This window comes from Ostrea edulis, chromosome 7 (genome assembly GCF_947568905.1).
Source record: "Ostrea edulis chromosome 7, xbOstEdul1.1, whole genome shotgun sequence".
In the NCBI taxonomy this organism is placed as follows: domain Eukaryota; kingdom Metazoa; phylum Mollusca; class Bivalvia; order Ostreida; family Ostreidae; genus Ostrea; species Ostrea edulis.
Window position 1 is genome coordinate 78,038,486 of NC_079170.1, and position 15,885 is coordinate 78,054,370.

The 15,885-nt window shown below is 34.8% G+C and overlaps 1 protein-coding gene across 1 annotated transcript; it reads left to right on the top strand.

Moving 5' to 3' along the window:
* Positions 1-3,601: 3,601 nt before the first annotated feature.
* Positions 3,602-13,641, top strand: LOC125656081 (UBX domain-containing protein 6-like). Its single transcript, XM_048886666.2, has 4 exons — positions 3,602-4,293; positions 6,188-6,425; positions 8,853-9,020; positions 10,997-13,641. Exons 2-4 carry the CDS (start codon positions 6,212-6,214, stop codon positions 11,929-11,931), a joined length of 1,317 nt encoding a protein of 438 aa, XP_048742623.2. The 5' UTR covers positions 3,602-4,293; positions 6,188-6,211; the 3' UTR covers positions 11,932-13,641.
* The last annotated feature ends 2,244 nt before the right edge of the window (positions 13,642-15,885 follow it).

The window sequence follows — 15,885 nt, forward strand, 5'->3', positions numbered from 1 at the left end:
TGTTTGCATGGTTCCAACATTGTAGGTCGGCCATTTTTATCCACAAACGTCTTGACGTTTAATGGTGGAATGTGTTTTCCAGACAAACAAACGTTTCTAATAATAGTCCATCCTAATGGAGATCGCAAAAGTAAATCGATATGGTCCTAGTCTCTGATCAATAACGTGATGGGCTACTGGTAGATCCGGTCCTATAAGTAGGAGGATTTCCATAGACGGGTCCAACGGATGTAGATCTCGAGCAATATCCTGCATATGTGAATAATGAGGAGCGATGTCCGGTGTAGGAATCTCTGCCTGACTGTTAGATATATTGTCACACTCCAAGACAGGTGGTAATTTTAACTGAAGATTGTCGTTGATCGCTTCGATTTTAAGGTTGACATCAATTCTCCCACCACTGGTAACCTTGTCAGAACACAATTGCATTGTGTAGTCAACTCGCGTAGTTTTAATGCACAAAGAGTCAAAGGGGTAACTTTTATCTAAGGTCTTGTTGCTTTGGTCATCCAGCATAGAATAAGTTATCATAGATGCTTGAGGTTGATCTTGAGGAAATACACGCACTGGTAGAATTTTCGTTCATGATTTCCCACTAAATTTACAACAAATATCAGTACATTTTGAAGTAATGGATTGTTTCACGACATTAGAAGGTGAGTAATCCTTCTCGCCATTATTTAATACTGTAGAAGAATTTTGAAGTATCTGGCGGTTACTAACATCATCATGAAGAGCTATACAATGGTAGGAACTCCCACACACATCACATGATACTTTGGCTTTATAGCGATTTGTAAAGTGATTGGAGGTTTCACAACAACGGAAACAAATATTGTGATCACGAATAATACGTTTTCGTTCCTCGTTTGGTTCTGAAAGCTTTGCACTTGTTGAGAGAATGTCTAGATCCATTATGAATCAAACACTGATGTCCAGCATTCATAGTTTGGAATGAAATGTCAGTCTTATTTGTAGAAACAGTAGACTTGGCATTATTCTATCCTTTGCGTTCATGATGAGTTTCCTTCTGCCATCGAAATTCAGGATAATTTCTGATGATGCTCATCTCGCCAATAAATTCAGCAAACTCACTGAAAGGAGGGAAGAGTACACAATGATCTTTTTGAATTTAACAGCACGTGTAATCCACTTCTCCTGCAGATTTCGGGGAAGACGTTGAATAATAGGTTTCAATCCAAGAGATGAATCAAGGTAAGAAAACATCACACTGTACTCAGGGATATCTTTCACGGCTTGTATCCCACAAAGTAAGTCATGTAGTTCATACAACTTCTTGTGGACTGTGAAATCAGTAAAAGTTTTAAGTCTGGATTTCAGAGATGATTCGATCAATTCAGGGAAGCCGAATATTTCATTCATCCGTTTCCAGATGTTTACTAAACATGACTCTGGATTGCTCGCACATGAAGCTCTCAGACTCATAATTAGTATGTGGGCTTTTGAGTGTTTTCTAGTAGTCAAAAGAGTTAATTCTTCTAGTGAAGAACATCCAATTTCTGACACCAGTCTTGAACTGCATTCTCCAAACCACATAACTATCAGGTTTGTCGTCAAAACGTTACTGTTGGAAACTTTCCAAAAGTAAATTCTTCTTGAGAATTTTTTTTAATGAATCTGAGTAGTTGTGCGAGGGTGGGTTCACAGTAGGTTGTTCTTGTAACTACAATAATGGCTGCCGATATTACTTTGGTGATCATAATAGTGAGGTCCTGAAGGATGCTGTAGATAGTTTTCTTTTCCTATGTCAGAACAGACTTCATGTTGACATTTTGTACGGTTTCCACTGCTTACTATGAACGGAGCAGCATTTGGATTAAGTGTAAGGCTGTCAACAAAACACCTTGACTTCTAGTCACCAGGTACACTTGGAATACTAGAAATAGGATCTTTACATTTATCCTTTTCGTCTTCTTGGTCCAATTTCACACGCATATTAGCAATGTCAAGTTCTTCCTGTTTTTGAAGTAAATCTAATTCTGTTTCTAAGTTTTCTTGTTTTTCTTGACTGTGTGCCTTGTATATTTTTTTATCTGACTCAATTTTAGATTTCTGTTTCTTGAGTTGAGCGGATTGTTCTGCAATTTTCAAACGTGCTTTGGCTTCTTCAGCTTTCATTCTTGAATGTCTGCTCGGTGTAGTAGACTTGAAAGTCCTGTAAGATACTTTTGAAAAGAATTCTAGTTGAACGAAGTCAACATCATCAAGCTTTTTGAACATTTTTGATCATTATGTCACAATGATTTTGTTGAGACTTTAACACGTCCAAACTGCCCATTGAATATACACGATTAAGGTAATCACTGAATTCATCATGAATATCTTTATATCGTTTCCAACTGTTCTCACGTTTTTCTTCCAATGATGTCATCACATCGATATCTTGTGTACATGTAACACAATTAAGCATGCAACTTTTTATATCCTCCGAGAAACGTAAAAGTGGGTCTCTATACCTGTGAACTTCTTCTTGACATTGTCCCTGTGCTTTGGCTGTGATGATACATACTCTATACCTGTGAACTTCTTCTTGATACTGTCCCTGTGCTTTGGCTGTGATGATACGTACTCTATACCTGTGAACTTCTTCTTGATATTGTCCCTGTGCTTTGGCTGTGATGATACGTACTCTATACCTGTGAACTTCTTCTTGATATTGTCCCTGTGCTTTGGCTGTGATGATACGTACTCTATCTACGCGTACTTTCATCATCTTCTGTGAGTAGTGAAGAAATCTTCTCCAGATCCTGAGCCATGACTGTGCAGTTGTAAACTCTTTTTTTTTTCTTCACTATGCTGTCCTAGTCCACAACATGACAACAGCTAGGTAACCAGTTTCATGATCTTTATTGATTGATTGATTGATTGATTGTATGATTGCTTGTAATTGATTACTTGCTTGGCTGTTGAAAAGCTACAAAAATATAAAAAGTAAATAAGATGTACAATGCACAGAAATATTAAAGTTACGAAAATCCGAAAAACATCTAATTTATCTAATTATCTAGACTAAAGTATCTAATTTATCTAATTATCTAGACTAAAGTATCTAATTTATCTAATTATCTAGACTAAAGTATCTAATTTCCGGCTTACAAGTCGGCACATAACCTAACTATAACGACCTATTTTCAGAATGTGTGATTCATGAAATCTATTACTTTATTTCGGAATGTGCTTTTTGTGACAAGAATTTTGTCAAATATTTTTGGACAGTTAATTTTGTCAGATATTTACATTATATAGGGGGTGATCACACCTTGTTTGCCCTACTTTAAATTTTATATTCTTTATAGGAGTTATGAAATTAATCACTAGCTGTTCGTTATCTTGTGTTGATATAACATATACACATCAATGTCTTTTTGAGTATGGGCCCGTAATTGTTGTTGTTGTTTGTTTGTTGTTGTTGTTTGTTGTTGTTGTTGTTTGTTTTTGTTGTTTTTGTTTTTTTGTTTGTTGGTTGGTTTTTTGGGGGGGGGGTTTTTGGTTTTTTTTTTTTTTTTTTTTTTTTTTTTTGGTTGTTGTTTTTTGTTTTTTTTGGTGGGTTTTTTTTTTTTTACTGCTGTTGAATAGTTTTCGACATATCTCTTGGAGCTAGTAATATTTCTAGCTAATACTCAGATGATGGTAAGGCTTGTTTTTCTCTTGTTAAAATCCTTTGTGTGTGTTTTACTACGAAACGACTTTTTGAATGTTTAGATAATTTACTAAATCGTTCAAACGATTTTATTTTTAATCGTATTTGTAAACGACGTTTTAAATCGTACATAACGATTTTTCAAATCTTATAAACAATTTTTAAAAGGTTTATACAATTTACTAAATGTGTAGAAACGACTTTTAAAAGATTTACTAACTCGTACAAACGATAAAATGGCACGAATACGCCATCGTACGAGTGTACAAATTGTTTCAATCGGAAATGGTTTTTGTGCGAGTTACCAAATATCTGTAACACCTAAAATCACCCGACAGAGAATGATAAACATATTTTTGCAATACTTTGTCAAAAATTGTCCATGAGCAGCGACTCCCCTTCAAGTACGACAAGTAGAGAGGCTGCCGGCTCAGCGGACTACTTTTCGAACACTGGCATAATAATCTGGGACTCTTTGGTCGACGCACTTCTCGCCCTACGTTACGAACAGTACGATGTGCAAAGCAAATTGTTGTTGTTATTAACGATTTGGCTGTTTATCAATCTTATTCTGATTGTAGTTGCTTGGCTACGTTACGGAGAAAACATCTGTGAAAATCTTTATCGACATAGTAAGTAGCCTTTAGGGTTGGAAAATGTTGGGGAAGGGGGGGGGGGGTGAGAAAGGTTGCGGCCCTTTGCACGTTCAGTCCTCAGTTTTCATTCTGTTTTGATGGGGGAGGGGGTCAAATTCATATATTTTTTCGTCTCAGCTATATTTCTATTTCAGGGAATATACTTGATAGACTAAATCGACGATTTGGAACATTAGGATTAAAAGACTACACACTCCTTTGTTGGGTGTTTACTTTAACAGGTTGGGAACACTTCCCCTATAGAGAGATATTCTCGCTAAAACGCAACCATCCCTCTTTAGCGAGAAATAAACATTACCATAAACAGGCGTTTTGGCATCTTTATTGAAAATAATGGCAAATCCCGTAGAGCGCTGAATAAGTGCGACACATACTCAACATGATGCAAATTGTTTCTATGAAATTGACAACATAATCAAGAAATTGCATATCAAAGTTGCTGCGTAAGAGGGAAGCAGTCTGAAATCCAATATGCATTGTAAGTGTTTTTGTTTTGATTAATATATTTGCAGAAGTATCAGACATTTTAGCACTTTTTTTTTCACGTGAAACACGAAGAGATGTACTCCACGGGTGTTTTTCTCAGTTGTACTGGATATATTTACTCTCGCTAGAGAGGGATAATCGCGATTTAGCAAGAATATCTCGCTATAGTGGAAGTGTTCCCAACCTGTTTAATGCAAAATAATCGATTTTGAATTATGAAAAAAAAAATCTTAAAGAAATGTGTATGATTCTTACTATGACAAATAAAATCCTATGATAGGGAGCAGTTAACATCTTCTCTATCAAATTTATTTCAGTCACATGTATGGTAATTTTACCATGTTTACCGATTATGAACAGTCTATGCGAAAGACGTCGGACCTGACTGATGTGTAGTGCCTCAGGTCCGATGTGTCATTTTTTACACCGGACCGGAATGTCCGATGTCTCAGTGTCCAGTTTTGAGCTTTACTATTTTGACGCAGAGTCATTTAAATATTTGTTATAAGTAAAAAAAATATCGCACAAATCCAAATGTGTAAATGAATGAGATTAAAACTGCATGGACCGTCTAAAGATTATGCGGGAGTGATCCCCGGTAACAGAAAAGCTGTTAGGCCTACTATAGAGATAAAATATCAATAGTATTACTATAGTATGATAAATAAGATTTCCTTGGTTCTGCGTTTTCACGTGCTTCACTTTTTTATATTAGGTTTTTCGGTCTGACAAAATTTGGTTCAGTACTGTGTGTTCATTGATTACACAGGACCGAATGTCCTGTGTGGTCCAAAAAACTTTCGCATAGACTGTATGAATCAGTTTACTATTTGACTGTGCATGCAACCTACATGGTTAGAGTGCAAAATACTCTTTGGTATGCTTTTCGAAATATTAAAACTAAGTCTGATTTGTGGTATAACATGGGGAATAAGTGCAACACCTAATACGTTTTCCTGGTTTCAAATTCATTTTCCGATTTTGAATCAACCATCCTCTACCAAATCTACTGATAATTGGCCAATCAAAATGTAGATAACAAAACAGTATTTCAATTTAAGCATTACGTTGGACTTTGTACATGCTATAGGGAAAAAAAATAATTAGCAATATGATAAACCTTCTTAAAAATTCTCCAAAACAGCAAAGAAATCATATGTCAAAATATATTAAGTTCATATACATGCATCCTCATGTAAAGTGTTTATTCAAACCCTGAGGCAGCAAGGGGAGAAATCTGTTCTATAGAATTTTCAGACAGTAAGCAGGGGTGGCATTATAATGGGGGGGGGGGGGGGGGGGGGGGGGGCAATATATCGAGGGAGCACTGTATATATGTAGTTGTTTTCAGAACATGAATTGATTCTGAAAAATGGAATTTCAGATAAAAACACATCACAGCCAAACCATGTCGGCCATTAAGAAGTTTTTCCAGAAAAAGAAGCTAGATGCCAAGTTTAAAAAGGCAGGAGGTGGACACCGGTTAGCGGATGATACAAGATCTGCTCCATCTTCTTCACGTCCACAGTCAGTCCAAACGCCACGGTCAGGTCTGACCCAGGAGGCCGCACGAGCCGCAGAGGCAGCCCTAATGAGGACAACTAAAGCCCAAAATAAACCAGGTTCATATCCAGATATGGTTAAACTTCGGTATCTCGAACACTGATATCTAGTATACCATGGATGTGTCAAAAGTGATTCAGAAGTCCCAACCACTTAATTCTTAAGTATCTTGCCCTCAATATCTCAAATTCTCAAATATCTTGAAGTTTATTCTTGGTCCCATCGAGGTCGAGCTAACGAGGTTTGACTGTGTTTACATTTCCAATGTTTACTTCTTTATGTATCTTTACACACTGTAATGATAACCACTTCCTCATGTGTTGCAGTTGTGAGCATGTGTGCATGAATCTTGATAAATACAGGACATCTATTTTTATGATGATTGGGAATTCAAACAGAAATAAAAGTAAACTGTAAATGTTAAAGATGAATTTCGGTTTTGAATATAGGTGAGGGTATGAACTGCAACACTTCACATCAGCCCGTCTGTCGTTGTGAAACGTTACAATTCATACCTTCATTTATCTTAAAAAATGAAATTCATTTAGAAATTATTTGAATACCACATTTTACACAGCATTCTAAGTATTGATCCATAGTGTAATTACTGTTGTCTGTTGTTTAACAGTATTGTTAGGTGATCCATAGTATAATGTAATCCATAGTGTAATGTAATCCATAGTGTCTGGTAATCCATAGTGTAATGTAATCCATAGTGTAATGTAATCCATAGTGTAATGTAATCCATAGTGTAATATAATCCATAATGTAAGGTAATCCATAGTGTCATGTAATCCATAGTGTCTGGTAATCCATAGTGTAATGTAATCCATAGTGTCTGGTAATCCATAGTGTCTGGTAATCCATAGTGTAATGTAATCCATGATGTAAGGTAATCCATAGTGTAATGTAATCCAAAGTGTCATGAAATCCATAGTGTAATATAATCCATAGTGTCTGGCAATCCATAGTGTCATGTAATCCATAGTGTAATGTAATCCATAATGTAAGGTAATCCATAGTGTAATGTAATCCATAGTGTAATGTAATCCATAATGTAATGTAATCCATAGTGTAATGTAATTCATAGTGTCTGGTAATCCATAGTATTAAGTAATCCATAGTGTCTGGTAATCCATAGTGTACTTATGTAATAAACAATGAAGCTGTTAGTGTTACATTAGTGTCATGTAATCCATATTGTAAGGTAATCCATAGTGTTGTGTAATCCATAGTGTCTGCTAATCCATAGTGTAATGTAATCCATAGTGTTGTGTAATCCATAGTGTCTGGTAATCCATAGTGTAATGTAATCCATAATGTAATGTAATCCATAGTGTCTGGTAATCCATAGTGTCTGGTAATCCATAGTGTAATGTAATCCATAATGTAAGGTAATCCATAGTGTAATGTAATCCATAATGTAATGTAATCCATAGTGTCATGTAATCCATAGTGTCATGTAATCCATAGTGTCTGGTAAGCCATAGTGTTATGTAATCCATAGTGCTATGTAATCTACAAGCTAATTAATCTGCCTATTGTTATACCCCCCGAACGAAGTTCAGGGGAGTATATAGGAATCACTCTGTCTGTCTGTCTGTCTCTGTGCAAATTCGTGTCCGGGCAATAACTTCTTTGTTCTTTGACATAGGCATGCCATATTTAGCACACAGATGGATCACCATGAGACGATGTGTAGAGTACCTTCATGACCTCTATATGACCTTGACCCTTGACCTCAAGGTCAAAATTAACGGGTTTTTTTACAATGGATTCGTGTCCGGGCCATAACTTCTTTGTTCTTTGACATAGGCATACCATATATGACACATGAGTGTATCACCATGAGATTATGTGTCGGGTACCTTCATGACCTCCATATGACTTTGACCATTGTTTTATGATAGTGTTATGTAATCTACAATCTAATTAATCTGTCTATTGTTTTATAATAGTGTTATGTAATCTACAATCTAATTAATCTGTCTATTGTTTTATAATAGTGTTATGTAATCTACAAGCTAATTAATCTGTCTATTGTTTTATGATAGTGTTATGTAATCTACAAACTAATTAATCCGTCTATTGTTTTAAGATAGTGTTATGTAATCTACAAGCTAATTAATCTGTCTATTGTTTTATGATAGTGTTATGTAATCTACAAGCTAATTAATCTGTCTATTGTTTTAAGATAGTGTTATGTAATCTACAAGCTAATTAATTTGTCTATTGTTTTATGATAGTGTTATGTAATCTACAAGCTAATTAATCCGTCTATTGTTTTATGATAGTGTTATGTAATCTACAAGCTAATTAATCCGTCTATTGTTTTATGATAGTGTTGTGTAATCTACAAGCTAAATTATCAGTTTATTGTTTTATGATAGTGTTATGTAATCTATTAACTAATTAATCTGTCTATTGTTTTATAATAGTGTTATGTAATCTACAAGCTAACACAACTGCCTAATGTTTTATGACAGATCCAAACTCCATTACTAAAGCCCGTATGAGGAAGGAACTTGAGGAGGAGAGAAAAGCTACTGAACAAGCAATGAAGCTGGCTGGCCAGTACAAGGAGGAGCCCAAGGACATCGTCAAGGACTCGGCTCCTGTTCTCACCTGTATATTATACACCTGTCCTGATATAGGTAAATAGGACTCGACCCCTGTTCTGACCTGTATATTATACACCTGTCCTGATATAGGTAAATAGGACTCGGCCCCTGTTCTCACCTGTATATTATACACCTGTCTTGATATAGGTAAATAGGACTCGGCCCCTGTTCTCACCTGTATATTATACACCTGTCCTGATATAGGTAAAAAGGACTCGGCCCCTGTTCTCACCTGTATATTATACACCTGTCCTGATATAGGTAAAAAGGACTCGGCCCCTGTTCTCACCTGTATATTATACACCTGTCCTGATATAGGTAAATAGGACTCTGCCCCTGTTCTCACCTGTATATTATACACCTGTCCTGGTATAAGTAAATAGGACTCGGCCCCTGTTCTGACCTGTATATTATACAACTGTCCTAATATAGGTAAATAGGACTCGGCCCCTGTTCTCACCTGTATATTATACACCTGTCCTGATATAGGTAGAAAGGACTCGGCCCCTGTTCTCACCTGTATATTATACACCTGTCCTGATATAGGTAATAAGGACTTGGCCCCTGTTCTCACCTGTATATTATACAACTGTCCTTATATAGGTAAATAGGACTCGGCCCCTGTTCTCACCTGTATATTATACACCTGTCCTGATATAGGTAAAAAGGACTCGGCCCCTGTTCTCATCTGTATATTATACACCTGTCCTGATATAGGTAAAAAGGACTTGGCCCCTATTCTCACCTGTATATTATACACCTGTCCTGATATAGGTAAATAGGACTCGGCCCCTGTTCTCACCTGTATATTATACACCTGTCCTGATATAGGTAGAAAGGACTCGGCCCCTGTTCTCACCTGTATATTATACACCTGTCCTGATATAGGTAATAAGGACTCGGCCCCTGTTCTCACCTGTATATTATACACCTGTCCTGATATAGGTAAATAGGACTCGGCCCCTGTTCTGACCTGTATATTATACACCTGTCCTTATATAGGTAAATAGGACTCGGCCCCTGTTCTCATCTGTATATTATACACCTGTCCTGATATAGGTAAAAAGGACTTGGCCCCTATTCTCACCTGTATATTATACACCTGTCCTGATATAGGTAAAAAGTCATTCAACAAAATGTGGAAGTCAACGAGGACATTTGTAGATTTTTTTTACATCAATAATGAGCAATCCTATCCAAGATAATTATATTGTTATCTGCATCATTAAAACATGCAACATGCACAAAAAATATGTTGCTGATATTTAGGAAGGAATTGTATTTGTACATACACAATTGAACAATGTTCATTTTATCTTATATCTGCTACAAGAAACCTTGAGGATGGAGAGGGTTGTACGGTGTAATAAAAGAAAAACTTTAGAAAATGAATTTAGCTCAGTGGATAAGAAAAAGGATTTACATTCCAAAGCATACTGACACAAGTTAATTAATCATTTAAAAACATCTTTAAATTTCATCAAGATATCTTTTGAGTTTCTTTGAATTCATAGAAACCAGAATATTGCATACATTTGAAAGAAACATTTTAATATGGTGTCACTTTCCAATTTTTATGCCGATTGAAGATCGGGGGAGGGGGGCATATTGTTTTGTTCCTGTCTGTAATTCTGTCTGAAACTTTAACCTTGCTAATACATGTAACTTTTGAAAAGTAAGTGCTAGAGCTTTGATATTTCACATGAGTATTCCTTGTGACCTTTCTGTGCGTACCAAAATTGTTGACCTTGTGACCTAGACCTTGGAGTTTGACCTACTTTTAAAAAAATTGACATTGGTCATAACTTCTTAGTGGTAAATATTAGAGTTTTCATATTGCACAAGAGCATTACTTGTGACAAGATCTTTCTACTGGTACCAAGATATTTGTCCTTGTGACCAGGGCCATCTTTGAAATTGGTCATTATTGGGGGCATTTGTGTTTCATAAACACATCTTGTCAGGACTTGCAGTTTACATTTTAGTATAAGTTTACTTTTTATTTTCAGGGCCTGCAGTTTTGTCCAAAGAGGAGATGAATAATTACATTCATGAGTTTCTACTGTCTCAGCTAGCAGAAGAACCCGAGATGGCCTCAGCTCTCATGATTCAAACTCTAAACAAGAACAAAGAGAAAGTGAAAGTGTGTGTAGAAACCCTGACTAAATACCTGAATAACCTCATCAGTGACCCAGAGGAGGAAAAATTTCGCAGAATAAGACTGTCAAACAAGGCCTTTACGGAGAGAGTGAGAGATCTGGCTGGCACTGATGAATTCCTACAAGCTGTTGGTTTTAACATTACTTCACTGCCGTTTGAAGATGGGGAGACTGACTTTTATGTAATTGATCAGGAGATAGCAAAGGACTCGAGTCGCCTAGAAAACATTAAAGAGATCCTTCAAACAGCTGAGCCCATTAGACCACAGCTTGAGAGAAATCTGAAGGTTTACTACCCCTCGTCCGCAGCTTCTAATTTTAAGATACCTGATGAGTTTTACAATATTTCTCCTGCAGAACTGAAGAGAGAACAACAAGCCCGACAAGAAGCCACAGAGAAGCTAGGGATGCTGCGAACCAAGGCAATGCGGGAAAGGGACGAACGGAGAGAACTGACTAAATACCGATTTGTCTTGATCAGAGTCCGTTTTCCTGATGTGCTGTTGGAGGGAACTTTTAAAGCTAATGAGCCATTTTCCTGTTTGGTTGATTTTGTGAGGGAGAATTTAGAGAATGACTGGATTCCGTTTCAATTGAGCTCAGCAGGAGGGCAGAAACTGACGGACCATTCTTTGACGTTAGCGGAGTTGGGTCTGGCACCAACAGCAGTTGTGAATTTCTCCTGGGACCAGGAAGTGATGGCTGAAGTCAGCGCACAGCTGGAAGGCAAGGGGAGTAACTCTTCTCTGAAACAAGAGATCATGGCAAGAATTCAGGACTTGTAGAACTCTGTGTCTGAATTTGCATATAAGATTGCAAGTAGTTTGATTATCAGCATGATCAGAGAAAATACTCCAAAGTGGATATTATAAAATCAACACAATTCTGATTGTAAAGAGAAGGCCTAGCAACTATTTGTACATACATGTTTGCTGTATATAGCTTTATCTTTCCTTCAGTTTAATTCTTGCTAATTTTATTGTTGACAAAAAGCACAACATTCAAACTGTAGTGAATAAAACTTAGGCATACCATTTATATAGAATGGACATAAATAATGGAATTAAAACTATGTAGAAATATAGTTAAACACAAAGCAGTGAAAACAACCAGTATTGTGTTATACAATACCTGCAAGTATAGATCACTGTAATATTACGGATACATGTTATAGAACACTGTAATATTACGGATACATGTTATAGAAAACTAATATTACGGATACATGTTATAAAAAAACTAATATTCCGGATACATGTTATAGAACACTGTAATATTACGGATACATGTTATAGAACACTGTAATATTACGGATACATGTAATAGAACACTGTAATATTATGGATACATGTAATAGAAAACTGTAATATTACGGATACATGTTATAAAATAACTGTAATATTACGGATACATGTAATAGAACACTGTAATATTACGGATACATGTCATAGAAAACTGTAATATTACGGATACATGTTATAGAAAACTAATATTACGGATACATGTTATTGAAAACTATAGTATTACAGCTTTCTGTAATGTACTGTACAGATGGAGAAGAGTTGAATTAACTCCTATTAACCCAGAAAAGGGAAGTCCCTTAATTTCTTAAAGGGGCATGGACACGATTTGAGCTGAAAATTTTCAAATTTTATTTTTCCATTTTTAATATTTAAAATGCTTAAATAAGGCATTTCTAATGGTCAGCAAAACTTCGAATGTCAGTTGTCGAGGTACATGGGAGATACAGAGCTCACAATTCTTTGTTATGTAAACAAGGCTCATACCCTGTTTTTGTTTACATACATGTATAAGCTAGATATACCAGTAAAAGTTCATTTTAAGATTTTTCAATTTACAAGTTAATTCTGAACATAATTCAATAGTTTTCAATGTTTAGCACATATTACTTTGTTTTAAACATGCTATTTTCTATCAAGCAATCTATATGTAAACAAAAACATTGCACTAAGTCTTGTTTACTTAGCAAATAATTGTGAGTGCTGTATCTCACTTTTAACTCAACAACTGATATTCAAATTTTGGTTGACCATTAAAAATACATTAGTTAAGCGCTTTAAACAATAAAAACGGAAAAATAGAATCTTCAGCTAAACCGTGTCCATGCCCCTTTAATGTGAACAGTGGACTCCTACACAAACAGATTTTTATGTACAGCTGTTGAGTAGTTAGCAAAAAATGTTTTCCTTGGATTTATATCTTCCCTGTGTACAAGGAAGTTTGTTATCTGTTTGTGACTGTTTATTTGATTAAGGGAGATATTGTTCATATTTGATAGTCAGAGGTGATGACTGACATGAAGAATCGTGACCGTTGTTAGTTCTCCCGTGTTAAGTGTTTTCTTACATTTCGTTGTGGATCTTAAAATTATGCCTTTTTTCACTTTTCCAGTTTTCATGTCTAAATCAGCATGACATTTAATCTTTGTATTTGATTATGTGTTGAATAAAGAGAAGTCTTAACTGTTCAAAAAATAAGGGTTCAAACACTAAAGTATCATAACATAGCAATCTGTAGGTACTGCTGTAATACACAAGTACTAATGTAAAACACAAACTCTACTGTAATATACAAATACTGCTGTAATATACAAGTACTGCTGTAATATACAAATACTGCTGTAATATACAAGTACTGCTGTAATATACAAATACTGCTGTAATATACAAGTACTGCTGTAATATACAAGTACTAATGTAAAACACAAACTCTACTGTAATATACAAGTACTGCTGTAATATACAAGTACTGCTGTAATATACAAGTACTAATGTAAAACACAAACTCTACTGTAATATACAAATACTGCTGTAATATACAAGTACTGCTGTAATATACAAGTACTAATGTAAAACACAAACTCTACTGTAATATACAAATACTGCTGTAATATACAAGTACTGCTGTAATACACAAGTACTAATGTAAAACACAAACTCTACTGTAATATACAAATACTGCTGTAATATACAAGTACTGCTGTAATATACAAGTACTGCTGTAATACACAAGTACTAATGTAAAACACAAACTCTACTGTAATATACAAATACTGCTGTAATATACAAGTACTAATGTAAAACACAAACTCTACTGTAATATACAAATACTGCTGTAATATACAAGTACTGCTGTAATACACAAGTACTAATGTAAAACACAAACTCTACTGTAATATACAAATACTGCTGTAATATACAAATACTGCTGTAATACACAAGTACTAATGTAAAACACAAACTCTACTGTAATATACAAGTACTGCTGTAATATACAAGTACTGCTGTAATATACAAGTACTGCTGTAATATACAAGTACTGCTGTAATATACAAGTACTACTGTAATATACAAGTACTGCTGTAATATACAAGTACTGCTGTAATATACAAGTACTGCTGTAATATACAAGTACTGCTGTAATATACAAGTACTGCTGTAATATACAAGTACTTCTGTAATATACAAGTACTAATGTAATATACAAGTACTACTGTAATATACAAGTACTAATGTAATATACAAGTACTACTGTAATATACAAGTACTACTGTAATATACAAGTACTGCTGTAATATACAAGTACTGCTGTAATATACAAGTACTGCTGTAATATACAAGTACTAATGTAAAACACAAACTCTACTGTAATATACAAGTACTGCTGTAATATACAAGTACTAATGTAATATACAAGTACTACTCTAATATACAAGTACTGCTGTAATATACAAGTACTAATGTAATATACAAGTACTGCTGTAGTATACAAGTACTGCTGTAGTATACAAGTACTGCTGTAATATACAAGTACTAATGTAATATACAAGTACTAATGTAATATACAAGTACTAATGTAATATACAAGTACTACTGTAATACACAAGTACTAATGTAAAACACAAACTCTACTGTAATATACAAGTACTAATGTAATATACAAGTACTACTGTAATATACAAGTACTGCTGTAATATACAAGTACTGCTGTAATACACAAGTACTAATGTAAAACACAAACTCTACTGTAGTATACAAGTACTGCTGTAATATACAAGTACTGCTGTAATATACAAGTACTAATGTAATATACAAGTACTACTGTAATATACAAGTACTGCTGTAATATACAAGTACTGCTGTAATATACAAGTACTGCTGTAATATACAAGTACTAATGTAAAACACAAACTCTACTGTAATATACAAGTACTGCTGTAATATACAAGTACTAATGTAATATACAAGTACTACTCTAATATACAAGTACTGCTGTAATATACAAGTACTAATGTAATATACAAGTACTGCTGTAGTATACAAGTACTGCTGTAGTATACAAGTACTGCTGTAATATACAAGTACTAATGTAATATACAAGTACTGCTGTAATATACAAGTACTGCTGTAATATACAAGTACTTCTGTAATATACAAGTACTAATGTAATATACAAGTACTAATGTAATATACAAGTACTTCTGTAATATACAAGTACTAATGTAAAACACAAACTCTACTGTAATATACAAGTACTAATGTAATATACAAGTACTACTGTAATATACAAGTACTGCTGTAATATACAAGTACTGCTGTAATACACAAGTACTAATGTAAAACACAAACTCTACTGTAATATACAAGTACTGCTGTAATATACAAGTACTGCTGTAATATACAAGTACTAATGTAATATACAAGTACTGCTGTAATTTA